Source organism: Condylura cristata, unplaced genomic scaffold (assembly GCF_000260355.1).
Source record: "Condylura cristata isolate star-nosed mole 26May11 unplaced genomic scaffold, ConCri1.0 scaffold00003, whole genome shotgun sequence".
In the NCBI taxonomy this organism is placed as follows: Eukaryota; Metazoa; Chordata; class Mammalia; order Eulipotyphla; family Talpidae; genus Condylura; species Condylura cristata.
The window spans coordinates 20,810,528-20,838,331 of NW_004567104.1; the positions used below are offsets into that span (position 1 = coordinate 20,810,528).

The following is a 27,804-nucleotide window of genomic DNA, read 5'->3' on the forward strand; positions in this document are numbered from 1 at the left end:
AGGGAAACCAAAGTCTGATAAATATATTGAAAATATTTATATTCTAATGGCTTTACTACTTTTCAGTTGTGTTAATTCCCTGTTTTCATATGTGAAATTTGAATGTTTCAAAAATAATAAACAAAGGAAAACTAAACTAATAATTTTTTGCTTGACTTTCCTAAAAACTTAGAAACACTATTATACTCATGTAGTATTCTAAGATTTAATTCACTTAATTCTCACCTCTACACAGAGAAAGGAAAATACACCTAAGGAAACTGACCTGCTGAGAGGAACAGTGACTGATATACAAAGTTAGGCATTTAATAAGTGGAAAAAATAAAATCCAGTTTTTATGGCACATTGTTGCAGTTTATCATCTTTTCTGTAGTTGATTATATTGTGCAGTTCATGAGTTCTTTAGGTGGTGCTGGTTACTGGGCCCTCAAATTCCCACTCTGCTTGGATTGACTGTCTCATAATGGGCCTTTTCAGACAGAGGAGCAGGTGAGGCAACATGAATCACCACCAGCAGAGCAACTTAAGGCACCTGCCACTGGGATGATCCTGGTGAAGGCCACCCCTCAGGATTTTGTCTCAGCAGAGGGCTTTTTTCTTTTACAAGGGGCAGGATTGGAGAAATAAGAGGTTGGTGTTATGTTCCTTCTGCATTCAAAACTGAACGTATGACAGTTAGAAGAGATTGTCTCCAATGATTTGTTAGAATTTTACCTCTTACAAACAGACTAGTGAAAATAATAATATGTGTACAATTGAAAGGCGTGGTCTGGAGTCATTCTTTCCCATGGCAGTCGTTGGAGGATTTTTTTAATATTTAATTGTATTTTTATTGTTTTCCTATTCAGAACCAGATTTTGCTTTTCAAATTTCTGAGGAGTCTTCTTGACCCAAGGTATGTTAATAAACTAGTTTTTCATAATGCATAGATAATAAATCAAAGAAAATAACTTGAGGTTAAGAAACAAGCCCATGGTCACCAATGGTACAACCACTTCTGGATTTTTAATGTTAGTGTAACAGGTAGATATACCAAAATATATGAGCTGAAAGTAGATTAAATCTTGAGGGTATACTTTTAATTCCACTTGAAAATAAGCACACATGGTGAGTTGTCATCATTGTACGTAAAATATTGTGTCCATTCTAAGAGGACATGTTGTAGGAAGAGTTTGATGACCAAACAGCTTCCTCTTTCTTATCTTCATTTCTTCTTTATCCCATGCTGTGCATTGATAGCTTTGCATTTTAAAGTAAACACTAGGTCCTAGCCCACCTCTAAATATATTACCTAGGAAACTTCCCTTTGTTTTTTTAAAATTGCTTTCTTGGCAGAATGAGGAACACAGTTTCAGTGTTTTTTAACTGTATTACTGTGATATACATCAAATAAAAACTAACCCAAGCAGATGATGAAGTTAGTAATGGATTTGTAAGAAAAATAGCTGTGCACATGAGATCTTAGCCTTTTGATGTGACTATGAGGAGTACATTGAATGTTGTGTATAATAATATTTAATATCCACTAAGATAGTGAATTTTTAAAATTGTGTGTGTGTGTAAAGAACTGGGGTATAGGCCACAGAGGTGAAAGGGTAAGAGGATTCACCAGAGACAGAGTGGGGAGCAGAACAGATGGATTTATTGAAATACACTGCTGAAGGGTGTAATAGGCAAGACAAGAGAGGTCTTTTGTGCCATGTGTGGGTCACTTCCCTGGTCAGGGAGGGAACCCAGTTCTAAAAGGTGATATCACTAAGACTTAACTTGTAGGCTACCAGGTGAGGCCCCAAGACAATGACCTAACCAGAATTGTGTCTCACAATCGCCTAAGAAACTAAAACATACAGACGCCTGTATCTAACCCCTCAGAATCATGGTAGGTGAGGAGTATTTGTGATGTGTACCCTGAGTGAAGCATCCCTGCTTAAGTGTACTGTTCCAGGATGACATTGCTTTCACATCAGACACATAAACTTTTTTTTTTAAGATTTTTTTTTTTTATTTGTACATACAGAACTGGGATACAGGCCAGAGGCTAAGGGGCTGTGAGAGGCTTCACCAGAGACAGAGTGGGGAGCAAACCAGGCAGATCGACAAAGTACACTGATGAGGGGAGCAGCGGGCGGGTCAGGAGAGGTCTGCCACGCCATGCAGTCATCACCTCCTGGGCAGGCAGGAATCGAACTCATGCAGAAGTGGCTTTAGCTTCTCAGTGCTGTGCTTTAACCCGCTGCGCCATCAGGGAGGGCCAGACACATAAACTTTTAAGTTGCTATACTGTCATGCACACTAGCCATTGAAAAAAGTCATTTAGTTTGGCAATTATTGATCTATCGGTTTGAATTATTCCAGTTTACCAGTAATTTTGTTCATCATAATAGCTTTTTTTTTTTGAAATTTCAGTAATTTAAATCTTTTGCAGGTTATGCTGCATTTAAATTTGGACCAATACAGATGTACATATGTAGATGCTTGGAAAACTAGTCTGATTACATGCACCCTGTTTAAGACCTTTCCAAAATATCAGTTTTTAAAATTACAACTCAACTTTGAGCACATAATGACAAGTTACCTAATATAAATGTGAAATGAATTATGATTAAATTAAAAAATATATGTCTGTCTTTGGTTCTTTGTGTTCAGAATATTACTGAGACTAGACATCTTGTTTTGTTTAAATTAGTCATTTGTATTTCTCTCCAATGCAGTTTATGTGCATTAATTAGAATTAAATGATGGAGATATATTTTAGCATTGGATTTGGAGAGAACTGGGGAGGTTAACTGAGAAGAGGGCCAACAATTGAGAGGACTGAGCTAGGCTTAAGAGGAAGGAGGCTCCCAGCCCCAACCCTGTCCCTTCCTTTCCTTGGGGCCTGTGACCCTCTTTTCCCATGTCAAAGTTCTTTCTGTTCCTTTTTTGTTGCTTCTTCCATTGTTAGATCAGTTCTCTTCGGATCTGATTCTTTTTCCCCTAGGGTAATTAATTTTAACCAAGTTTTTTATTTCCCCCCCAATTGTCCTACCTGGAGAGAAGGGTGCAACTTTGAACTTCACCTTTTCTCACATGTTACGAAGTATAGAAGACAGTAGTGATCACGTGTTACAAAGTATAAAAGACTTTTTTAAAATAAAAAAGCCAGTATTAGTTATTATAAATATTAATACAGTCATTTATTCTGATATTGCAATCACTATTTAAACTTCACCATAAATAGACTATGGTGGGTCCCTCCCTGGTGGCACAGTGAGTTAAAGCAGCATAAATACATTCACATATATACCATTGTTGGGTAGCTTTTAAAATCCAAAATTACCTCTTTCCAAGTTCTGATCAGAATCTTCTGATTGTTTTGTCAGTTCCTGTATTACGTGACACTTTCCCCATGAGAATATTCAAGTAACATGTGAATATGACAACGCATACACACGCTAATGGGAAAAGCTTTTCCGATACCAGTTGACCTCAAGGGTAACAGGAAAGCAGGTTGTGTGAATTAGTTTACATTTATCTCTGAATGACTGATTTTCCATTACATTTTAGCCTTTTTTAAATGAATATGTGTGTTGACTAACCTGAAATGAAAGATTAGAATCTTATCAAGTATTGGGGAAAATGAAGTGTGAAACTAAGAGAGTAGGGAAAACTCTTTTATGTAGGGACAGAATAATGTCACGAACAGGTAGATCACAGCGGTCCTACCTATCAGTTTTCCCTGTACAGAGCTTCAAACTATTTTTCCCTTTGTTTCTTACCTTTCTGTTCTCCTTAAATAACCCAACTTGATTCTTTTGATGTCCTAGTTCCTACTATCCACCCCTATGAAATTTCAGTAGCAGCATTCTGGAGAGCAAGAAATGAAAGAAAAAAATTCTTTTGCAGTGAGGAATGCCTGTATATATGTGACATATCAGGAATATTACTCTTTTCCCTCTTGCTCCCCAAACCTGAGTCCATAGTATCCTGATTCCTCTATGCATATATTGATAGAAATATTTTTGAGGGGGTAGCTTTTAATTTTGTTCAGTAGCGTTTTTATAGGAACAGATCATCTAGTTGAATTTTTATGTGTTTCTGTATTTTTTTATCCAATTTCATTAAGTTATCTTTACTATGTAAATAATGTCCTCAGTAGAATTAATTGACCTATGAAGATATTGGTGGTTTTTTCATATGTATGTAGGGAGATTAGTTTTGAAAGGAGGGGGATTAATCATCCAGAAGCAAATTACTTGCCTGAATTGAGGCCAACAGTTTGGGAGAGAAAGGATTTACATCCTCTCCAATTCCCTTCTTTGGGTCAGCTGCTGCATAACGCCCCACCTCACCCCCACTCTGGGTGTGTATTCTTGCTAGCCCAGACTTCTCACAGGAATTCTGATACATTTACATCCAAATACAGGTTCTTTGTACAGCTTGAGGATAATACAAAAGTACACTGATTTGTGTTTGTAGGGGTGGGGGAGAACAGGGAGGCGATGAGGTATATAAGGAATAAAGAGAATATATAAGCATATTCATTTTCACAAAATATTTTCCTCAGTATGGGTTTTCTTGGTAATGTCAGTTTAGCTTTGTTAGCAGTGTCCTGGAAGTTTTTGAAATATTTTGTATGCTTTCTTGTAGTTAAGAAAAAAAAAGCACACAAATATAGAAAAGAAGCAGATATTGTACTTCTAACTCCTTAATCAGAATAAACTGAAAATTAAAATTGTTTTAGAAATAGGTGTCTTTGTCAAAAAGCAAAGCATAGATTATGGAAATGGTTATTCAGTGGATTTAAATAGAACCTGTCAGTATTTCTATGGATAAGTTTGAAGGAATATTTTAAGAGATAGTGTTGAAAAGGCATATTTTAAATTTAAAATAAAAATAGAACATTATATATGTTTCTGATTTCTTGATATATAAAATTCAGATGAGTACTCCCAATTCAGTGAGTACTCATCACTTTAGCCAGGCTCACTACCAGATAGTTATCTGTAGTTAGTATTTTGCCAGAAGCTCCAGTTTGACCTTTTAAATCCAAATATATTGTCATTTCCCAACATCCAGACCTTTCAGATGATATATAGGTAGACAGACAGACAGACAGACAGATAGAAAATAGCCTGTGTGCTTATTTCCATATTCCTTTGTGCAGTAATTCTTCATGAGATTGTTATCTGCTAAGTACTGTGTTAGAGGTTGAAATTGCTCAAAATTACACTCATTTTTTTTCAATCCAATTTTTTTCCTTTCTTTTTTAGTAAAGAAAAGAATAAATCTGTTCATTTATTTTGTGTAACAATTTACTGAGTGACTATAGCACACTAAGTACTGTGACAAACACTGGAGATAAAATGGCATGAGACAGGCCCTGCATTCAAGAGAATTTACATTGTAATGGAATAAATAGACAAATCAGCAGGCAGCTGCAGACTAATTATCTTTAAAAACCCAGAGTGGTCATGAATTTTCCACGTTACTCACTCCATGCCACCTTCTCAGCCCCAGCACACTGCACTGTTCAGTCATCAAAATATCAAGAGATTTAAAAAATTCTGTTCACATTTGAAGGAGGAAATTTTATAGTCAGACTAGTGTAATTTTGAGCCAAACTAGGGAAATAGAAAGTGACCAGATCCCCTAAAGATCTATCTTAGGTTTATTACATTGATTTGACATGGCATTGTCTTTACTGTTAGATAAATAGTACACTTGTCTGCTTTTCTCTGTGCCTCTTAGAAGTGTGTAAGGCATTGTGGCTATCGCTACATGAGAGACTGGCAACTTTGCACAAAATAAAGGGTCAGTCTGTACATCATTGGGGCCAATTGTTTTAGAAATAGGTGTCTTTGTCAAAAAGCAAAACATAGATTATGGAAATGGTTATTCATTGGATTTAATTGAATCTGTCAGTGTTTCTGTGGATAATTTTGAAGGAATATTTTAAGAGATAGACAGTGTTGAATCCAATTCTATTGGATTCCTTCTTGCCAATACAGCGTTTCTGTCTATCTTGGCATATCCAGTTTGTGGAACATTTTTTTATTAGCTTACAGTGTCACACAAATTCTGTACCACTGCCTTTGCTATGTATAACAACCACATTTAAAATACTGTTTTTGAAGCAGGTTAAACACTTAGGTTTTGTTCGATTGAGACAGAATCATACTCTTCTAGCTTCAGTGTGGATAGGGAGGGGAAGCTCTAAGTTCAGTTTAACCGCTTTGTGAAGCAACTTGATTTGAATAAAAACTACGAAGAAGAATAATTTTCTTTCTTCTTGTTTGTTGTGGGGGTATTTTTGACTTCTCAGCCTAAAAAGTACCAAGCAGTCATCAGTATGCCTCATTTCCAAGGACTGGGTATTTGAGAATGGGTAGAGAATTTAAGTAATCAGGATTTAAACTAAGCTGAGGTTGCCCTAAATTGTCAAAACAAGTTCTGGTGGGAGATTTTGAAATCCTCTTTCTCAGAGATCTGGAAGAGTAGTCTGGATTAGCCTATTTTTGTGTTTAGAGTATTTATTTTTTAGAGTAAAAAAGAAAGCCCAGATTTTTTTTTCATTCCACACATTTATTTTCTTTAGCAAATATTTAGAAATCACAATTTGAATCATAGGATCATTTTAATGTAAGTTTTTCAAAACTGATAACTTTTTCTTTCTTCAGAAGTGGCCTAGTATATAAGATTATCATTTTAAATGATTTTCACAACCTAAGTAAGGGTGCATTCTTTCTCCAGCCTGAATTTTGGAGTATGATTTGCATGTGTACGTGCCTGCATGTATGTGTATTTTATAAGGCATATATATGCTTTCTTTAAAAACTAACAAAAGAAAGTCTGGTGCATGCCTTGTGGAATTTTCCTTTATGTATATTTAGTTAGTATCTTTCAGTCAATGCTGTATTGAAATAGAGAATCCCCAAAGAGCAGATAAGGTTTAGGTCTAAAATACATCATTTTGACAGCCATTAAAGTTAACAGTGGGTAAAAGGTAAAGCAGGTAGCGACTAGAAGACTAACAGAAATAGTGCTGGGAAATAGTTATAGCAAATTATATTTATGGGCAAGACTGAGTGACAGAAATGGATGTAAATTCACTAATGTTACAGTTTATTTATTAAAGTTTTGATTATGTTGATATTGCCTGTTCATTTCCCAGCAGACACATTATTTTCCTCACAAATGAACACATCAAATTCTATTCATTTGGTTAATTTGCTTCGGTTGATGCATATTCACATCTTCAGTACTAATAAAGGCTTTTGTCAATAAATGTTCTAGAAAGAATTAAATACTGTGATCCATCTGCAGATGCTTATGTCTAATTTTAATTTGTTCCATAGTCTTGCATTTATAAGTCACATTAACAGAAATCTTACATAGATAAAATACTAACAAAAGCTACAACATGGCATAAACATCTGGAAAGTACACTAACTCTCCTTGAGAAACTGGTTAGCGTTTCCTTTCTCTTTTACCTAATTGTGTTCTATTGAAAACAACTTGATCCTACATAGAGAACTACTGTTTCCCTGGGTTTATCACATGCATCTTCTATTTTCTCCATGTAGTGCCTTCTGAAAGGATTTATTCCTAGCTATGTCTGACTTTAAAGTTCTTGTCCTTGTACTTTTCACCCCTCTGTAGTTGGTTTCTTCTGTGTAGAGGAGCTCCAATGCACTATTTCTAGTCAATTCAGTTCAATTCAGTGTGCATGTACTGAACACCCATTTAATATATGCCAAATCTATGCTAAAGATGATTAAAAAAAAAAGGATGCCATATAATCTTTGCTCTTATAGTATATTGGGTACTCAAAAATTTACACATCAATTTTTCAATTTTCAAGTTACGTGGTAAGAACTAAAGTGATTGTCAACATAGGGACTAGCCAATCACAAAATTCTGCCTTAAAGGAGGTTGTGAAATATAAAAAAAATCAAACTTGATCTTTGGAATTTATGGACAGTTTAAGGTGATACTGAATTAATATCAAAAGTATCAAAATAAATATCAAAAGCCCCAAACAACAGAATTTATTGAATTCCTTTCCCAACCTTCTGTCAGGATTGAGTGTCACAAAGCTGTTAAATTAGAGAAGATTGCCTGTGTCTAAATATAATTCCTCTCTCTGTAACTGAAGATCCTTACTAGTAAAAGTACTAGTGCTATTTACCATCATTTGTAGAATATTTTTAGTACCCAATCATTCTCCCTGAAATCCAGAAATTCCCATTTGTGATAGTTGGTGTACTGCATATGAGTTAGGTGTGTTTTGTGAGTGGTACCCCTCAGTTCTTGCAGCACCTAGAGTTCCTTACAATCTTAACTCCAGTGAGCCATACCCCAGTATTGCCATTTTTGTGTGCCACGATAGGAAAAAAATTGTCAAGTGTTGCTTAGATCATCTGCCTTAACCTTTCTTTAGAAACTTAATTTCCCAAGCAGTCATTTTGTACTTTATTAATCCTACTCCAGTCCTTCATATAAGGAACTTTTCATTGAGGAGTTTTGAATATAGGACTCTCAAATAGAACTGACTTAAAACTGGAGAGATGATAATTCATACGTCTGCAGTGAACAACAGTGGATTTTCTAAGATTCTTTTGACCACTGGCACAATTTGTATAGGCATTGTGAATAGTGGGTATGAGTAGTTGGCATACAAAGCAAGTGAACCCATAGGTATTGAGTATCCTACTGTTAATCTACTTTTTAATTTTTATGACAAACAAAATATCAGCCTTTACTACATGCAAGACACAGTTGTAGGCTTCTTGAGAATACATTAGTAAAAGGGTACCTGGTCTCTACCCTCATACAGTTCATAGTGTTTTAGAGAAGATAGAAAATTAAAGAAATGGTCACAATGTGATGTAATTGGTGCTTGAGGAAAATATAGTAAGTACAGATGTTGAGTCTGGAAGATGGTTTATTCTTTGAAGTTTAAGGTCAAATTGTTTAGACTGAATTGGGTCACCTTGGCTATTAACCTTTAGTATGGTTTACTGGAACTTCCAATCAATGTCTTTTCCTTAATTATTCAGTGTACTATCAGAAATAATACTAGAATGCCTCTTATGTAATATACAGTTAACCATAATAACCTAAGTAACATGGAGATTTAATTCACAATTTGACCTGACCAAAAGAGAGGCTCAGTTTTAATGTTAACATGTTTTTTAACCTTAATTATACAGGTGATTAATTAATGCTTCCTTACCTTTTATGTTTTCAGGGAAGGGATTCATATAAATCAAGAATCGCTGCAAATATCTCCCAGTATTACAGAGCAGTTCATTGAGCTGTTGTGTCAGTTCAACCCAAACCAAGTTACAGAGACTCTGCAAGTACTTGAGTGCTACCGTCTAGAAGAAACTATCCAGGTAAGACCAGTAATATAAAGAAGACAAAAGCAAGCTTTTCTTAATCCTTCATCGTTTTATTAATTAGTAAAGGAATATTCACATGCATAATGGATTTCTTATGTAAGTTAACAGCTAGTAAGTGGTGGCACCTGATACTAAACCCAGATAGTCTGAATTTATTGTACATGTTCTTCATTACTTGATAAACTGTTAGAAACAGCAATGTCTACTGCAGTTTTTAATTGAGCTTTATAGACATTCTGTCCCTCACAATAAGTGGACATAAAGGAATATAGTAGAAATATTAAAGGAAAAAACAAGCTCTTGTTTGTAGGAACTGACCCTCACGTAGTCCTGTTGTTTGGAAAGATGACTGAAAAGCAGTTGAGTAGCCTTGACATGTCCATTGCTTTCTCTTTTCTTGTTTTCCCCTATTTCTAATGAAATTATTACACATTTATATTAATACACCTTAATACACATTTTAATGGATGTTTGTCCTTTTGTTTATTTTTTTAAAAAGGACTATCTATCATGTTCTCTTCTCTCCCCTGACGTCACCTGGGGAAGTTTATCCTTCCCATTCATGTAGGTATATATACCTGATAGATATATATGCTTTCCTATAATTACAGGATGCAGTTTTGTTTTTAGAATTGGTATTAATGGTCATATATAGTACATAACCCTTTGTAGATGGCTTCTTTTCATTAATTTTTTTTAACATACCAACTTTCATGCGTGCATCTCTAGTTCATTTGTTTTAGTCATGTAATAGTCTATTCAGTGAATGTGTCTACTGATAAATTTTCAGACTATTTCCAATTTTGCCATTATATATGGTGCTACATTATATACTGTCTTCTTCTGTGCTCATGTTAGGTTTCCCTGAGCTTTATAACTGGAAGTGGGAATTCTTCAGACAGTAGAGTAGGTTCATTTTACTAATATTGCCAAGTTAATCTCCTGTTTGTTTTTATTCTTCTTTTCAGTGGTTAACATTTGTCGTTTTTCTATATCTTTGTTGACTACTATTATTTAGATTTCTTAATTTTTTGCCAGAATACTGTCTATCATAGCTATTCATGATACTGAACATCTTACCATGCTTATTTTTCATGTTTTTATTGCTTTATTTTTTCCTTTTTTTAAATATATGTATTACATCATCCTTCACTTTTATATAATGTATGATTTCCCCATGAAATTCCACCAATTCAACCATACACTATCACCATAGTCTCTTGTGCTCTTCCTATTCCTATCCTGATCCTTTACCATCTTCCTCCCCTACAGAATGTCTCTGATCTATAGTTGCCTGATGATTTTGATTTTTACCTTATTATAATTACTCCCCGTCCACTGATTCCTTATTTGGTTTCTATACTGTCCTTCTATAAGTGAGACCATTTGATATTTTTCTTTTTCCATATGGCTTATTTCACTGAGCTTAATCCCTTCTAGTTCCATCCACATTGCTGCAAAGAGCCTGAGTTTATCATTTTTGATTGCTGAGTAATATTCCATTGATCCAGTAATCTACTTTGGGGCATTTGGGTTGCTTCCATAACTTATTGTGCTACAATAAACATAGGGGTGTGGGTGTCCTTTTGAATTAATGTTTTTATGTCCTTTGGGTAGATTCCTATGAGTGGAATTGCTGAATCATATGGAAGCTCCATTTTTAGTAGTTTGCAGAACCTCCACACAGCTTTTCATAGTGGTTAGACCAGTTTTCACTCCCACCAGCAGTACAGGAGAGTTCCTTTCTCTCTGTATCCTTGTGTTGCTAGTTTTTTAAATATGTGCCATTTTCACTGGTGTAAGGTGGTATCTCATTGTGGTTTTGATTTGCATTTCCCTGATTACAAGTGATGTTGAACATTTTTTCATATGCCTGCTGGCTATTTACATTTCTTCTTTGGAAAAGTGTATTTTCGCTCTTCTGACCATTGTTTGACTGGGTTATTTACTGTGTTTTTGTTGAGTCTCCTTAACTCTCTGTAGATCTTTGTGATCAGTCCCTTATCATTAATATTGTGTGCAAAAATTTTCTCCCAATCAGTGGGGTGTCTACTTGGCTAATGTCTCTTTTTCTGTACATAAGCATTTTAATTTGATGCAATATCAGCTGTTTATCTTTTCCTTCATTTAGTTTGCTTTAGGTGATGTGTCTTTAAAGATGTTACTAGTATGTATGTCATGTAGTGTTCTGCCTATATTTTCTTCTATACATATTATAGTGACCCTTTGAATTTTCTTTCCTCTCAATTTCTTTATCAATATCACTTGCCCAATATTTTGTCTAGGGTTTTTGCCCTTCTGATTTCTAGAAGTTTTTGTAATTCCTGGATTTCTAATCCTTTACAGATTTCATTGGTTGGAGATGCCTTCTTCCTGTATATTATGACACATCTTTTACCTTGGTTCTTAGTAACTTCTATCTTAATTTATCAGTCTTCTTCCTCAAGGTTTAAATTTTTGTGTATGAGCCTTATTTTCTTTTCTACTTTGATGGCATCAAGTATAAATTCTTATATGACTTTTATAGTCTAACTTTTTACATTAGGCTTTTAACCCATCTGGAATTTATTTTTATAAACAGATCAAGACAGGGATTTGTATATTTTTTCCATGTTGATGACTAATAGTTCATGTGGTATTTTATTATACTTACCCACTAATTTAAGATGCCAGAGTGCTATATACTAAACTCTTGAAAATACATAAATCTGTTTGTAAGTTCAGTTTCTATGGTTATTTGTATTTTCCTATTCCCATACCATATATTTCAGCCAATCCAGTTTACAGTTAAGATTATTATTTGAAAGAAGGAACTTCTCTCCTTTTTCTTTAAAATTCTTTGGCTGTTGTGTCCTATTACTACTCCACATGAATTTAGAAATTATATTGTCAGTTTCCTTAAAAATTATTCGGGGAGGCCCTCCCTGGTGGCGCAGAGGGTAAATGCAGCACTAAGAAGCTAAAGCCACTTCAGCACAAGTTTGATCCCTGGCCCCATAGATGGCCCACATGGCTCAGCAGACCTCTCATGACCTGCTCGCTGCTCCCCTCAGCAGTGTACTTCATCGATCTGCCTGTTCTGCTCCCCACTCTGTCTCTGGTGAATCCTTTCACTGCCCCTCACCTCTGGCCTGTACCCCAGTTCTGTATGCATAAATAAATCTTTAAAAAAAATTATTTTGGGATTTTGATGAAAATGATACATTGAATTAATAGATTAATTCAGGAAGATTAACACCTTGTGCAATTGACATCACATTTAAGAATATGATTGTCTTTTTTTAAATGCCTCCTATACTTTTGGTGAGAATTATATTCAGTATAAGGTTCTTCCATGTATTTTTATAAATTTGTACCTGGATACATATACTTTTTATTAGCATTGTGATAGGAGTTTTTTTGTAATGACTTTTTTATTGTAACCTCTCTCTCTCTCTCTCTCTCTCTCTCTCTATATATATATATATATATATATATATATATACACACACACACACACACACACATATATATGTATATATATGTAATATTCAGCTTTGTATATTGTTTTATATCCAATAATCAGATGGAATTCTTTTTTAATCAGATAGTTTCTGGATTTTTTTTTTTATAATAGTAGTATTTTCTAAAAGTAAAGGTAATATTTTTCTTTCCAGTCATGCTTTTTTTTCAATAATCAGATGTCTAGGAGTTCTAGGATATTATTAGAATAGAAGCAGTATCCAATCTTGCTTTGTTTCTGATTTGAACAGAAAGGTGCCTAATGTTTTAATTCAATACAGTGTTTATTATAGAATTTGACAGATAATTTTTATTAAATTAAAAAGTTCCATCCCCAGTTTGGATAGGAGTGTTTTGCTTTTCAAGAATTTCAACATTTCACTAAATATAGTTGTTGCATTTATTGAGATGGTCACATTTTTCTTCATTCTGTCAACTTGATAATACGTAATTTGTGCTTCTCTTTTTCCTTACTCCTAAGAAAGTTTTATTCTACAATATAAATTTTTTCAAGGACAACTGGTCTTTGGAATTCATCTATTATTTTCTCTTGTTTCTTTGCTGTGGCATTATTTCCTACACGTCTGTCTGTTGTCTTTCTTTCTTTCTTTCTTTCTTTCTTTCTTTCTTTCTTTCTTTCTTTCTTTCTTTCTTTCTTTCTTTCTGCTTAACTGGTATTTCTTTACTTATTAGAAACTCTTAGCTTATTAATTTTTATTAAGGACCCACAGTTGAGATGTTTTCATTATCATTTTATTCTAAATGTTTTGTGTACAATTGCATTATTCAGTCCCAGGCTTATGTTATTACTAAGTATATGTGTGTATTATCTTTTCTCTAATGAATGCATCTCATTTAGGTATGTGATCATTTTTAAATAAAGGAGAAAAATGTGAATGTACTTTTTAGTTACAACTGTCAGATGGGCCGTGGTAGCACTGAAAAGTAAAATATTAACATGTTGTACTGAAAAATATTATGTATTTATTATTTATTATGTTTTTCATCATTTATTATTGTTTTTCATCTTGAATGTTAGAATCTTCACACTCTACAGATAAGATTTTTGAATAAAGGGCTACATTTTTTCTTCTTTCATAGATTACGCAGAAGTATCAACTTCATGAAGTCACTGCCTATCTGTTAGAAAAGAAAGGAGATATTCATGGTGCCTTCTTAATAATGCTTCAGGTAACATTTTATTATTGTCCTATCTGTCCCTCCATTTTTTTCATTGAGGTGTAAGAGACATACATTATATAAGTTGTATCAATCCATCTCAATTTCCATCAACCCCAAAATGATCCCCTATATTCTATTCATTCATATTAATGGAATCATTCAGTAGGTCCTCTTCTATGAGTCTGCTTTCATTCAGCAAGTTTTTGAGATTTACTTCATTATTGCTTATAGCAGTAATTTGTTCCTTTTAACCTGAGAGTATTTAATTATAGGAATATGCCACAGTTTATCCATTGTCCTGTTGATTGATACGCAAACTATTTGTAATTTGGGGCTACTATGAAGTAAACTGTTATTATCACTCTTAGACACAAACTCTTTCATTCTTCTGGAGTTAATATGAGGGAGTGGAATAGCTGGATCACAGGATAAGTATAGGTTCAGTTTTATAAGAAATTATCATCTCTTTCCCAGGTAGTTATACCATTTTACTTTCCCAACAATTATGTATAAGAGATTGAGAAACTGCATTTTCACTAATAGTTGGTAGTGTATCAATTTCTTACTCTTTTCCATTTTTTAAATTGCCATAAAATATACAAACATAAAATTTACCATTGCTCTTACCTATTATGAGTGTGCTGCCATGGGTGTATCAATATATATCTTTTCAAGTCCCTGCTTTCATCTCTTATTGGGTATATGCACAGAGATGAATAGCTAGATTAAATGGTATTCTGTTTTTAATTTTTGAGGACCTACCATACTGTTCTCCATAGCAGCTGTACATTGTACATTCCCACCAGCAGAGCACAAGGGTTCCAACTTCACATCCTCAACACTTACTATTTTTATATTTTCTTAAGAGTAGCCACCCTAATCAGTAGGAAGTGTTATACCAGTTTTTGAAATATTGTCCGTCTTGTTAAGAATAGATTGGGAATGTGACATTTATATCAAAAAATGTTTCATGTTGGCTTCTAGTTTATTCCTAGTCGTGTAACTAAAAAACAAGCCAGAAAATTACTCTGCAGAGGCTTTTTGTGGGTTCTTCATTTCTTTTAATCTATAAGCTACCCCTACATTTCTGTTTTCCTTGAAATTTATTTGTTGACAATACCATAGACCTAATTTGAAATGAGTAAAAAGAATTCCTGAAATGAATGGGGAAAAAGAGAATCAGGAGGTCCTTGCAGGAATGGCACCATCATTTGCAAAGGCTTGGGAATGCAAAGACATATGAGCTGCTCCCATGGCCAGCAGCATTACTCAGGCTCAACTGTCATATATAGAGAGGGCAGCCTGAAACATGGAGTAGCTCCAGATTTGGAAAGATTTTGCAAACATGCTAAAAACTAGCTATGATTCTGTCAGACAGGATTAGCTAAATGTTTTTAAGCAAGAAGCTGGTGTTATCTTGTTTGTTTCATAACAACTATGGTGACTGAGGAGGATGTAGGAGCAAAAAGAAGGGGGAGTTAAAAGTAGAAACAGCACTTCTGAGGCTGTTGCAGCAATACAGATGTAAATGAGGAGAGTTTGGACTGGGTATAACCAAGGTGATGGCGTGAGAAGAAGATGTGGACTCAAGAAGTATTCATCCTACCAGTCCTGTATGTATGTAATGGGGTGAATGGAGTCCAAGATGATGCTCTGATTTTTTTTCTAACATTTTGCTGTAAAGAACCTCAAGAAAAGGGACCTTAAGAAGGTATAAATTAGAGACAATATTAACAACTTAATGTATATCAAGAAGCTCTTAGAATATCAGCTAAGAGTACATCTTTATGATATAGAATTCAAGAAGCAGTAGACACTACAACTATGTCTTTAGTAGATGTGTAACTTCAAGACTGCCCACTCCTTTTTCTCACAAGCCAGTATGAATTTATTCCATTATCAAAGAATGCATAAATTCTAATCCTCACTTCTGTGCCTAAGAATGTCAGTAGTGACTGTGGAGTAGACAACAGATGCTAAAGTAGGCCAGATTAAGTGATATTTGATATTTGGGTTTCCTTCCAATATTCCTAACTGTGCTTTCTCTGTACCTAGGAATTCTCTTCTGAGAGACAGTAAGAGACTATTCTTAATAATCTTGATTCTTGAGGTTTTTCCTTTAAATTATGTTAATTCAAATGTAGAAATAGAGAGTGTTCCTTTTATTTCCTGCATTCTTTTTGCCCCCTTAGAGACTACAAAGCAAACTTCAAGAGATTACACATCAAGATGAAAGTAAGTTTTTGAGTGTATTTTATTATTTTTCCATTGGCCCATACTTTAAAAGTTTTGTCTGATGTACTTATTAGTAACAATTATATTGTCTACATAGTAATAACTATTTACTTTAACATTGATCTAGATTTTAGTTCCTCTACAAAGTGTTAAACTAGAAAATCCTATAAACCATGGCTTTGGGACAGTAATTGTCAATAGAGTTCAGTGTACAGAAAATTGGTCAAAATGGTATATTTTATATTGCTGTATTATAAACACAACTAAGTGTGCAGTTCAAGGGCATTAATACATTCAGATTGTTGTACAACCATCACTGTCATCCTCTCCAGAACTGTCATCTTTCTATTGTCAGCATCCCAGCCTCTAACTCTGTGTCCCTTAAACAGATCTTCCCCACTCCCTCCCCCTCCTCTGGTAATCACCATTTTACTTTCTCACTTTCTGAATTTGGCTACTATAATCATGCAGAATTTGTCCTTTTGTGTCAAGGTTATTATACTTGGCATAATCTCTTCAAGATTTATGTGCAACATGTGCTAGAATTTCATGTTTTATGTATATGTGTGCATATTTCACATCCTGTCATACTTCTACCTTTTTTTTAACTATTGTAATACTGCCAATAACATGAATATATCAATACTTTTTGAGAGCCTGCTTTAATTTTTTTTCCCCTCCCACCCTTCCTGCTTTAATTTTTCCTGGGTACCTACCCATTGGGGAATTGCTGGATCAAGTGGTTATTTTTTTCATAATTAAATTATATATATATATATATATGTTTCAGATGGTAATTTTAGTTTTTAATTTTTTGAGAAACCACCATGTTGTTTTCCTTAGCAGCTATTTCATTTTAAATTTCCACCAGCAATGCACAAGGGTTCTAATTTCTCCACCTCCTCATCAACACTTAACGTTCTCTGTTTTCTTGGTAGTGGTCATCCTGAAGGATGGATGTCAAGTGGTATTTTACTATGGTTTTGATTCCCCTAATTATTATGACGTTGAGCATTTTTCTTGTGCTTATTTGGTCATTTTTACTACTTCTTTGGAGAAATAATCAGTTTCAGTCCTCTGCCTGCATTTGAATTGGACTTCTTGTTTCCATATTCCATCATATTCTTCAAATTGCCCTTTTAAAAGTTAAGAGCATCACTTTTTGGTGATTTTTTGATTGTTCTACTTCTTTAACACATTAACAATTTTCTTGGACACTTTGGTTCATAAATGTCTTTAAACACCTTTATCCTAATTATCTGTAGATTATTTATTAATATGTATTTAATAGACAAATGGTGATTAGGTTCAAGATGATAGGGTCTGTGTAGTAGCTTGATCATTTGTCACTACTGAATCTTATTGGAACCTTAGTAAACATTTGGTTAATTTTTCCATATTTTGTCCAACCAGGCATTTTGACATTGTTAATGTGTATTCATTCAGTCTGTTAGATTTACTGCACTTATGAAATTTTTGTTTTTCAATTCATTGCTATGAGAGTATTTTTGCAAACATTATGTGCAAATGGAAGGAAAAGTAAGAAATGCATTTGCCCACAATCACAACAGGTTTACAGGTGCTGTGTCTGGAGAAGCAAGTAATTTCAGTTTTTGAATTCCAGTGAAGATAGATTTCTTTGTAATGCCTCATGCCTGCCATTTACTTTCATATTTAATTTTTTAAAGTATGCTTAAGAATTTCAGAGAATTTACTAGTTGTAAGACCTTGTGCTAGTTCCTCTGGATTATATACAGGTAGCTAAAGCAGTTCTCACCAATGAATTACGGTCTCATGAAGGAGACAGATATAGAAATAGACACCTCAAACAGGTATGATCAAATATTCTAAAAGAGATGTAGTGAGTGTGGCAAAGTGCTGTAAAAAATTTACAGACTATTTGTAACTTGAATTAGAAATACTTTTGTATAAGACACAGCTTTTGAAATAACCCTTGAGCGATGAAAAGGAATTTCCTAGATAAGAGCAAGGAAGAATATGAGGAGAATATGAATATGAAAGTGCCTGAATAGTGACCTCAGAGAGTAAGAAGTAATCTGGTGAGATAAAACATAGGATGAGAGGCTGACCCAGATGTCTGCTGTGTTTACTGTCAGATTCACTTACATTCTCTTTTTAAAAATTAGAAATCTGATGGTTTCTGTGGATATGACTGTTATGTTTGGACTTGTGCTTCTTAATCTAATGACAGTATGAAAGGGAATGAAGGAGGAAAGATTTGAAAGTTGAAAGCTTAATTAAGAAGCTGTTGCAGCCATGCCAAGTGATGAAGAGCTCCACAGGATAAAAGTCGTGGCAGATAAGAGTACAGAAGTAGAGTCAAAAATTTGATGATTTGAATATGTGGGTGAAGGAGAGGTAAGGTGATGAAGATCTTTAAACTGGTTGACTTATCCAGTTTCTATTAATTTAGTTTGGAAATGTGGGGGTAAGGGAGGAACAGATTTGAAGTGAGAAAAATGGGTTTTACATAAAGTTCCAGGTGTTTGCAGGACATCTAGGTGGAGATAGATGTTCTAGAATCTGTGGAAAATCATGAAAGGAATAAAGACTTAAAGCGTTATTTGAAAGTTAGTAGCAAGGACTTGAGAGTTGAAACTACCAGTGTGACTGAAATGATTAAAAAGAGAAGGGTTTATGATAGCATCTTGGAAGAATATCTCCATTTAAGAAATAGGTGGAAAGAAAAATGATAACATAAGAAAGGTAGAAAGGTAATTGCTCTGTTAACTAATCCACAACAGATGATTGTGGATTTTCCAAAGCTAAAGCATATTAAAATGCCAAATGTGGTGTGCTTTATATATCCTATGAATGTCAAACATTTATATGGAAAACTGTCACACAGAATTGCCTGCTTGTTAATTTACTAAACCCTAGTATTTATAAAACTAAGTCTATGCAAAAAAAAAAAAAAAGCTCAATTACTTTTACAGAAGCACTGATATTATCTGTAATATATCCTTAAGTAATGTTAACAATTTTTCTGAATTTAGATACAAAAGAATGTCCCTCACTGAAAGATATTGAAGACACCATGGTAGAAACAATTGCCCTTTGCCAGAGAAATTCACATAATTTGAACCAACAGCAACGAGAGGTAGGAGAATGGCTACTTACACATTTAAAAACCTGTTCTGGTCTGAAACTAGAAATTAATTGTATTTCCATGGCTCTCTCAGCCACCTGAGTTTAATTCAACTGCATTTTAATCACTGTTTAGTGCTCCCAGGAGTATGAGAGTCCTGGCATTATTATGAGGAGAGTCTGTCCTCTTTGTTTCTCATAAAAGGCTTTCCAGCCTTAGATTTGGCTGTGCTGCACTGCTTAGGTGTGTGAATACTCAATGTCCTTCCTTGTTCTCTTTGGACTGAGACTTTCTGCACTCCATGTATTGCTCCTGTGCATGTGTCGTCATTTATCATCTCTTCTATTCCCTGTGGATGAAAGTGAGCATGAAAAGTAGAGAAAAACCCACAAGGGATACAGAGAAAGCTGGAAAAGTTCAAGAAGGTCTGTGATAAGTAGTTCTCAGCCATGGCTGCGCATTGGAGCCATCTGGGAGCTTTGAAATATCCCAGTACTCAGACTGTAGCCCAGATCAAATAAATGAAAGGCTCTGAAGCTGGGACTCAGGCATCAGCATGTTTGGGATCTTCCCACATGTATACACTCTGCAGCCAAGGTTGGGGCCACTGCAAAAAAAGGCAAAAACACAAAGCCAAGGGAGATAGAATCGAGCACCTGGAGCAGGTGGGAGTTAGAGCAATGAAGCAGAAACTAAGGGGGCGAGATGTGACTTGACAGCCAAATTCTGCAATAGTTTTTAGACGCTTAAGTTGAAGCATGATCTGGGTTATCGCTTCAGTGCCTGCACTTCCAGGCTCTGGCCTCTTTCTACTGCTTGTTTCTGAAATGGGAAGGCAGGGTAAATTTTTCATTTACATTTAGCTACGCATGTTACCAAGAAATAATAAAGTTGGTATATTTTCTGTTTTATGAGATGGGTGAATTTCTCCTTTACAATTTTGTTAAAAAAATTTTAAGGTCACATATTTGGGAGGAAAAAACCTGAGAATATAAAGTGTGTACAATAAACATTTATATAACCGATAAGATTTTTTTCCTTATTATAGAAACTTTTTGTGTATGAAATGATGTATACCTGACCTTTTAAGCTTCTTTAATTGAGGTAATATTAGGATTCTCCCCAATCAAGTATTGCCACTGTAGTCCACCCATCACCAAATCACCCGTAGTCCACCAGCAGTAAAATTACACAGTTTTTGAGAAATTGCTGTGCATCCATCCTGTCACCCAAAAATAATCATCGCTGTCATTTGCTCAACATCACTCTAGATATTTTTTTATCTGCCTCAGTTGGCATAATTTTAGAAAAATTGAGTGAAGTGTGCTCACTTTTTAAAATGTAAGGCTCAATCTCATTTAGGAAACATAAAAGTGAGGAATTTCAGAATTTCAACTGAATATTTCTTCACCACACAATCTCTTAATAAATCTCACTAAAGTTAAAAAAAAAAAAAAAACCTGGCCCTCCCTGGTGGCGCAGCGGGTTAAAGCACTGCACTGAGAAGCTAAAGCCACTTCCGCATGAGTTCGATTCCCGCCTGCCCCAGAGGAGACCACATGGCGTGGCAGACCTCTCCTGACCCGCCTGCTGCTCCCCTCAGCAGTGTACTTCGTCCATCTGCCTGTTCTGCTCCCCGCTCTGTCTCTGGTGAAGACTCTCACCGCCTCTGAGCCTCTGGCCTGTATACCCCAGTTCTCTATGCACAAATAAATAAATCTTTAAAAAAAAAAAAAAAAAAAACCTTGCAAAGCTGTAATAGGTTGGAATTATTATGTATGTATGGAATTATGTATGCTTATAATTGCACTTCAGTTTTTTTTTAATATTTATGATGCCAAATCAGTAAGAAATGAATTCATACTTACTCCAACTTCTCTATCCCCCTTTTTATTTTTAACCGGTTATGCTATTTTACCTCAGGAAGGTTAGTAACACATTTTTTTCCTGTACCCATAATTTCCATAGTTTTTTAGTCTTTACTTAAATGGATTATGGACTTTATACCAGCCTTTTGCCATGATTTTTCCATTCTTAATGCTATATTTTCATTTCTCTTTTGATTACTTATCTTTATATGGGTATAGTGACATTTTGATAGAGAAACACAAAGGGTAGAATTCTTAAAGCTGTGATTATACATATTTAACACTAAGCCATTTTTATTTTTCAATTCTTCCATATACTGCCTAAATAATATCTACTTGACACTCTTGTGTGGTTTCATGGAAAATTTAAGGTAAAATGTCTATATACTTAATAAATACAGTTGTTTAGGCTCACATAAGCTGAATTTATCCAGATTCACAAATATTAATAGTAGAAATTTACATAAAGCTCATGCCCTCAGAACTCTGTAGATCATTCTGATCTTACATGAGATTTGTCTCTCAGAGATAGAAACAAGACTTTCTATGTTAAATAGAATTTTTTTCTTTGTTTTTTTTTTTTGGTCAAAAAAATTAATCTGAGTTGGAATTTTTAAATTTTTTTTTATTTGAGGTGATTTTAGGATTCTCCCTCAGCAGGTATTGCCAATACTACATCACCGTAGTCCACCAACACAGTCCATTGTGCTTTCTTCCCTCTCTGTTCTTAACTCCCTCCTCCCCACTTCCTCCCTGTCTAGTTCTATAGTCAGCTTTCAAGGGTCAGTTTTTCAAGCTTATCTTTATCTGACCTTTAGTTGGTCTCTCTATATTCTGCATATTAATGACACCATCCAGTGTTTGTCTTTCTTTTCTGGAATCTGCTTTAGTAAAGATATTAGGTGTTGAAATTTGTTTGAGTGAAAATTTTATTTAGTTTTTATTATTTGATAATTTTTTTAAGTTTAAAGATGCTATGTCTTTTTAGACTTAATTTTTTATTTTTTTCCATCTTAGTTAATTTGGGGATAGTATTTGATTTCTCCCCACATTGTGTTTCCTGTAGTTAGCCTATCACCAGTTCACCAGGGCACCATCACCTTAGTCCTTTTGGTTCTTCCATCCCCTATTTTGATCCCTTTCTACCTACCTCCCCTGCTGTATGCTTAAGCAGGTCTATGGCCAGTTTGCAAGTTTTGTCTTCCTTTTTTCCCTGACACTTTGTTTGGGTTCTCTGTATTCCACATATAAGTAAAACCATCCAATATTTATCTTTTTTCCCCTGACTTGTTTCACTTAGCATAATCCCTTCCAGCTCTATTACTGTTGCCACAAATGGCATGAGTTTAACTTTTTGATCACTGAGTAGTAGCTTTCCACTGTTTACATATACAACAACTTCTTTTCTTCATTTGTTTTGGGTTAATAAGGTTGTTTCCATACCGTTTGTAAAAAGTGCTGCAGTAAACATAGAAGTATAGGTTTCATTTGTGTCCTTTGGGTACATTCCTAGGAGTGAAATTGCTGGGCCCTAAAAATAATTTTTAAAAGTTGAAGTATCCTGGGCTCTCCCTGGTGGCGCAGCGGGTTAAAGCGTAGCATTAAGAAGCTAAAGCCACTTCAGCATGAGTTCAATCCCCGCCCCAGAGGTGATCCACATGGCGTGGCAGACCTCTCCAGTCTCGTCCGCTGCTCCCCTCAGCAGTGTACTTAGTTAGTTAGCCTATTCTGCTCCCCACTCTGTCTCTGGTGAATCCTCTCACCCCCATACCTCTGGCCTGTACCCCGGTTCTCTATACATAAATAAATCTTTAAAAAAAAATTTTGAAGTATCCCAAGGCTTGATAATTAACTATCTATAACATTTCTTTCTCCTGCTTTTATTAGAAGATTTAATGTTATGGAGTATTTCCTTAAAGTTCCACATCAGAAAATTGCTTTGTCAATACTTAGCCAAGTTCGATCTAACTGCCCTGTATTTGTATATCTGCCTGTTTATACCGCAACCAGTTTTATTGGCAGGGTGATCTTCAGCAAATTACATAGTTTCTCTAAACTTCAGGGTTTGTTTTTTTTTTATCTCAAGTGAAGGTAATGCAAATTGTATAAGGTTATTGGAGACCGAAGTGAAAATATATGTATAAAGCATTGGAAAAAGTACATGACACAGTAGGAATAAGAAAATCTTCTAATTTATCTCATTATATAGTTATAAATATGTTAACTGAAATAATGTTAACTTTCAGGATTATAATGTCTTAGGAAATAAAAATAATGTATGATATGGGAAAAAACTTTGAATAGCCTTTTATTCATTTATCTTGCAAAACACGACTGAAGAGAAATGAGGGCACCACTGTCACGAGGATGTTTGTTCTCTTCTGCAGTACACAGGGTATTTAGACTTTATCAGCAATATATTTATAATCAGAGAATAAAAAACTTAAGCAGGAAGCTCTATCCTGGTCCTTTTGAACCCACTCTCTCCCAATACACAGAAGACTGCAATTCTAAGGTCTAGACTTAAACTGAAAGACTTGGGGCTTCCTTTTTTCTCCATAGGCCACCTGGTAAAGATAACTGTTCTGGCTGTGATCCCTCTTTTCATTGTCTTTTCCCAGTCAGGTGTTCTCTCTTTTAGTTTTCTAATTTGTTTTCCTTTGATGTTATAATAGGCACTCTGGTTTCCATTGTTGGAAGCAATGATGGCCCCTCAGAAGCTGTGTAGTTCAGCTGTACCTCCTCTCCACTCTGAAGGTAAGTTCATCAGAGTCTACCTGTACCATCACCCAACTTTTACCTGTTAAAAATCATTGGTACCTTTTCCTAGTATCATTTATTTTTTCCCCTTAGGGAAGTGATAATGTAGTAGTCTCATCTTTCAGGTTTCATTCTTTCAATAGCGTCACCACTCATATATCATTTGTCATGAATAAGAATAACTTTGCAACTTATCATCAGTTAACTTTAAAATATGGCCATGGTTAATGAAACTCCTCAGAAACTATATAAGTCTACTATTAACTGCTGGTTTGTAGACAGATCAAAATAACTTATTTAAATTGATTTTAATTTTAACATTTTATTATAACAGCTCTGAAATCTTTGACCATGCAAGTGTTAAACAGCATGGCCTCATTTATTGCCCTTCCATCAATCTTGCAAAGAATCTTACAGGTGAGTTATTGGTGAAGCTGGGGTATGCTTGGGCAGGGGGTGGATTTCAGTATTGATCAATTTCAGCTAATACTTTAGTTATTTATAAGTAACAGCAAATTGGACTAATGTTGAAATGAGTGTCAAGCGTAATACAGCTAATTTTTGGCATTTACTATCTATGACTGTCACCTTGTGAATATTCTGAACATGGGAACACAGGTTTGCCTGGCACATACCTACAGCTCAAGCCGATTTTATTTTTTAGATTAAAAGAGATGACCTAAAAATTAAGTTAATATAGTCATTTCTTAATCACTGGTTGTTAAATAGGTTATCTAACCATCCTAAGACGACTCATTCCCTACTGTAGATCTAGCTAGCTTTCTCTCTAAAGCCTTTGTAGGCCTTTTTGTCCCCCCAGACAAAAAGACCCGAACCTTTCCAACTTCATCAAAGGAGAATACTGGAAATGCACAAAGGTCTGTTTTTAGAAATATCTGTGAACATTTTTGGGTCAGAAACAGATATTATCCTTCAATGCACTTTACTTAGTACATAGTCATTGAAAAATAAAAAATATTACTTAGCTATCAAAGAAATAAATAAAGTCATGGCATTTGCTGTAATATGGATGCAACTGGTAGAGATAATGCTAAATGAAGCAAGTCAGAAAGAGGAAGAGAAATACTGGATGGTGTCACTAATATGTGGACTATAAAGTAACGAAACTAAGAGTCAGATACAGATAAATTTAAAAACTAATCCTTGATAGCTGACTATAGAACTGAAGCACCAAGCCTTGGGGGAAGGACCATGGAGGGAGAACAAAGAAAAGGAAGCACAGTGGGCTATGGTAGTGGACAGGGTGATGTGGTGGTGGCGCATTCTGGTGGTAATAGCTGATGGAGGTATCTAAATATTACCTCAATTTAATTAAAAAAATAAAATGCTCAAAGGATTGTATAATATCATTGGTCTTTATGATTGTGCAGGAATCATCAGGAATGTTCCTATTAGTTCTTTCGAGACTCTCCAAACTCCCCGTCTGGTACTAAGCATCTGTGCCTTTGCCTATAGACTAAGGCACCCAGTCGTCTCTCATCACGTAGTATGTTATCATTTGGAATGTATCTTCACACCTACTGTCTCATTCGATCTTCATGCTGGATTGAATAATTCTCTCATAGAGGCTATATATCGCCTATATCCATTTTTAAGTATGTTAGTCAGAAAGCAATATCTCCATAAAACATAAGAACTTTAATTGCCACATAAATTAGCAAAAAATAAAATCCTAAAGCCAAAAGTGTCTTCTTCCTCAGTCTATACATTTTACTTTATGTTGAGCTTTAATCATATGCTATGGTACATAGATTCTAATAAAAAAAATCTACTTTTCCCTTGGCAAAGCAAAAGAAATTTGTAATTCAAAATGCATATTTCTGAAAGCTTTGGTTATTTGAAAGTCTTCATTTTGAGTTATGCTGGCATTCTTTGTAATTGTATCCCTATTATTTTCTGTCTTATTTCTTAAATTTCATACTTGAATGTTTGTGGTTACTGTAATAGTAAATCTACCTTATATTTATAGAGAGATTTTAATTTTTTCAAGGTGCTTTCACAGGTACTTTCTCATTTAAATCTCAATGCAATCCTTTGGAGTATGACTACTACAAAAGAGGAAACTGAAGTCTAGAAAAATTAAGTGCCTGGCCTGCCATCAGCAGTGGAATATGGGCTGTCAACAAAGACTCTCATTCCTAACTTATGTTTTATAATATCATGTCAGCATTTCCACTTGTTTCAGTCTCTGGTTTAACGAAGATATTTATTGTTATGTGTTACCCTGTTTAATCATCAACTGTGTTGATGAAAGGCACAGTTTCACCATAAAGGAACAATTTTGAGAACAAAAAGGTTCCTATGTAACTATTCATAGGGTTCTAAAAGCTGCCAGCACTAGGGTCATCTGCTCTGAACCCCATATTGGGTAACTGCCACTTCCACATCCCTTCACTTTCAGTCCACCTTATTATAAGAACAGACATGTGATGGCAGGACCCTGCCATTCGGCTCCACCTGATTGAGTCAGTGGGCAGCTGCCCTAATTAGGGCCCATCACTGTCCTTTCCAGGAAATATCTGAGCTGAATTTGAAAAATACAAATATGTCTGTCTTTAGATCTCTGGAATATCATAAGGTACAAAATTCAGGAGCTGACGATGACTGAAATGGTAAAAAAGAAAATTATTCTACAGAAAGGAGAAGAGTAAACCAGATAGGCAAAGGAGAGAATAGATGAAATGCTTAGAGGAAAGAGATGATAAAAGGATTCAGGGCTCAGGAAGAGGAGACAAGACATAGAGAAGGCAACAAGAAGGAATCCTGAGGCATTTGACTCCCTCCTTATGGTTCTTAAGGCTTGCCTGCAATCCTTTTACTTGGGTCAAAAGATAATTATCAAAAAGATAATTCAATAATTATCTTTTTAGAATAAATTAGAATACATTCGGTTTCTGAATATATATGACCAGAGGAGTAGAATAAAAGCATATATCAGAAACAGACTGGAGAATATGGAAATATTTCCTGGAGGAGATGTTTGAACTGAATCTTAAGAGCCTAAAGAATTGGAGATGGATGCAGAGAGAGGAAGGGAGAAGGAAGTAGACCGTTGTAAACAGAGTGAACTACATATACAAAGAATTTTAGGTGAAATTTGGTACAAAGCAGAGATGCAAATGTTTATGTTTAGAACACAGGAGAAGAATGAATGGAGTCACAGAACTGAAATTTGAGAGGCAAGTAGGAACTGTGTCTTTAATTGTTTTGTGAATGATAGAAAGGACTGTATTTTATTTTAAAACTACTGAGTGCAAAAAAAAAAAAAGCCTTCAAGACATGGAAGGAACAATGCTTGTACTTTACACAGCACCAACAATATGCCTTCGCACCAGTAAGACTCAGAAACTCAAAATTTGCACATTTGGTAGAAAATACTTAGAAGTACTCAGTATTGGGAAACACAATTAGTCCTAGACCAAAATTTACCTGCAGTCATACCTTACAAATCTTAAAAGCAAGCTTTGAAGTTATCACACTTTGTAAACTAATTAACTCTCAGAGCAGTGCTTAAAAGTTCTTTTAGAAATACAAAAATATCCAGGTCCCAACACTGTAAAATTTACAGTGTATAAAATTCAGTCAAAACTTAGAAATTCTGCAAAAAGGTGGAAAATGAACCTCAGATACGACATGGACAATAGAATTGGCAAGCAAGGATGTATAAAGATAAAAGGTTGGTGGATTGAAGACAGCAATACAGACTATCTAAGATGAAACACTTGAAGAAAAGTAAACCAGA

The 27,804-nt window shown here is 34.9% G+C and overlaps 1 protein-coding gene across 1 annotated transcript in view; it reads left to right on the forward strand.

The window, feature by feature from the left end:
• Nucleotides 1-27,804, forward strand: part of VPS8 (vacuolar protein sorting 8 homolog (S. cerevisiae)) — a 188,565-nt gene that overhangs the window by 106,019 nt on the left and 54,742 nt on the right. The window contains exons 32-38 of the mRNA XM_012730291.1: nt 849-895; nt 9,233-9,380; nt 13,989-14,078; nt 16,262-16,304; nt 19,322-19,425; nt 23,957-24,038; nt 24,376-24,458. Coding sequence (XP_012585745.1) covers nt 849-895; nt 9,233-9,380; nt 13,989-14,078; nt 16,262-16,304; nt 19,322-19,425; nt 23,957-24,038; nt 24,376-24,458 — 597 coding nt within the window. The remainder of the gene's footprint in view (nt 1-848; nt 896-9,232; nt 9,381-13,988; nt 14,079-16,261; nt 16,305-19,321; nt 19,426-23,956; nt 24,039-24,375; nt 24,459-27,804) is intronic.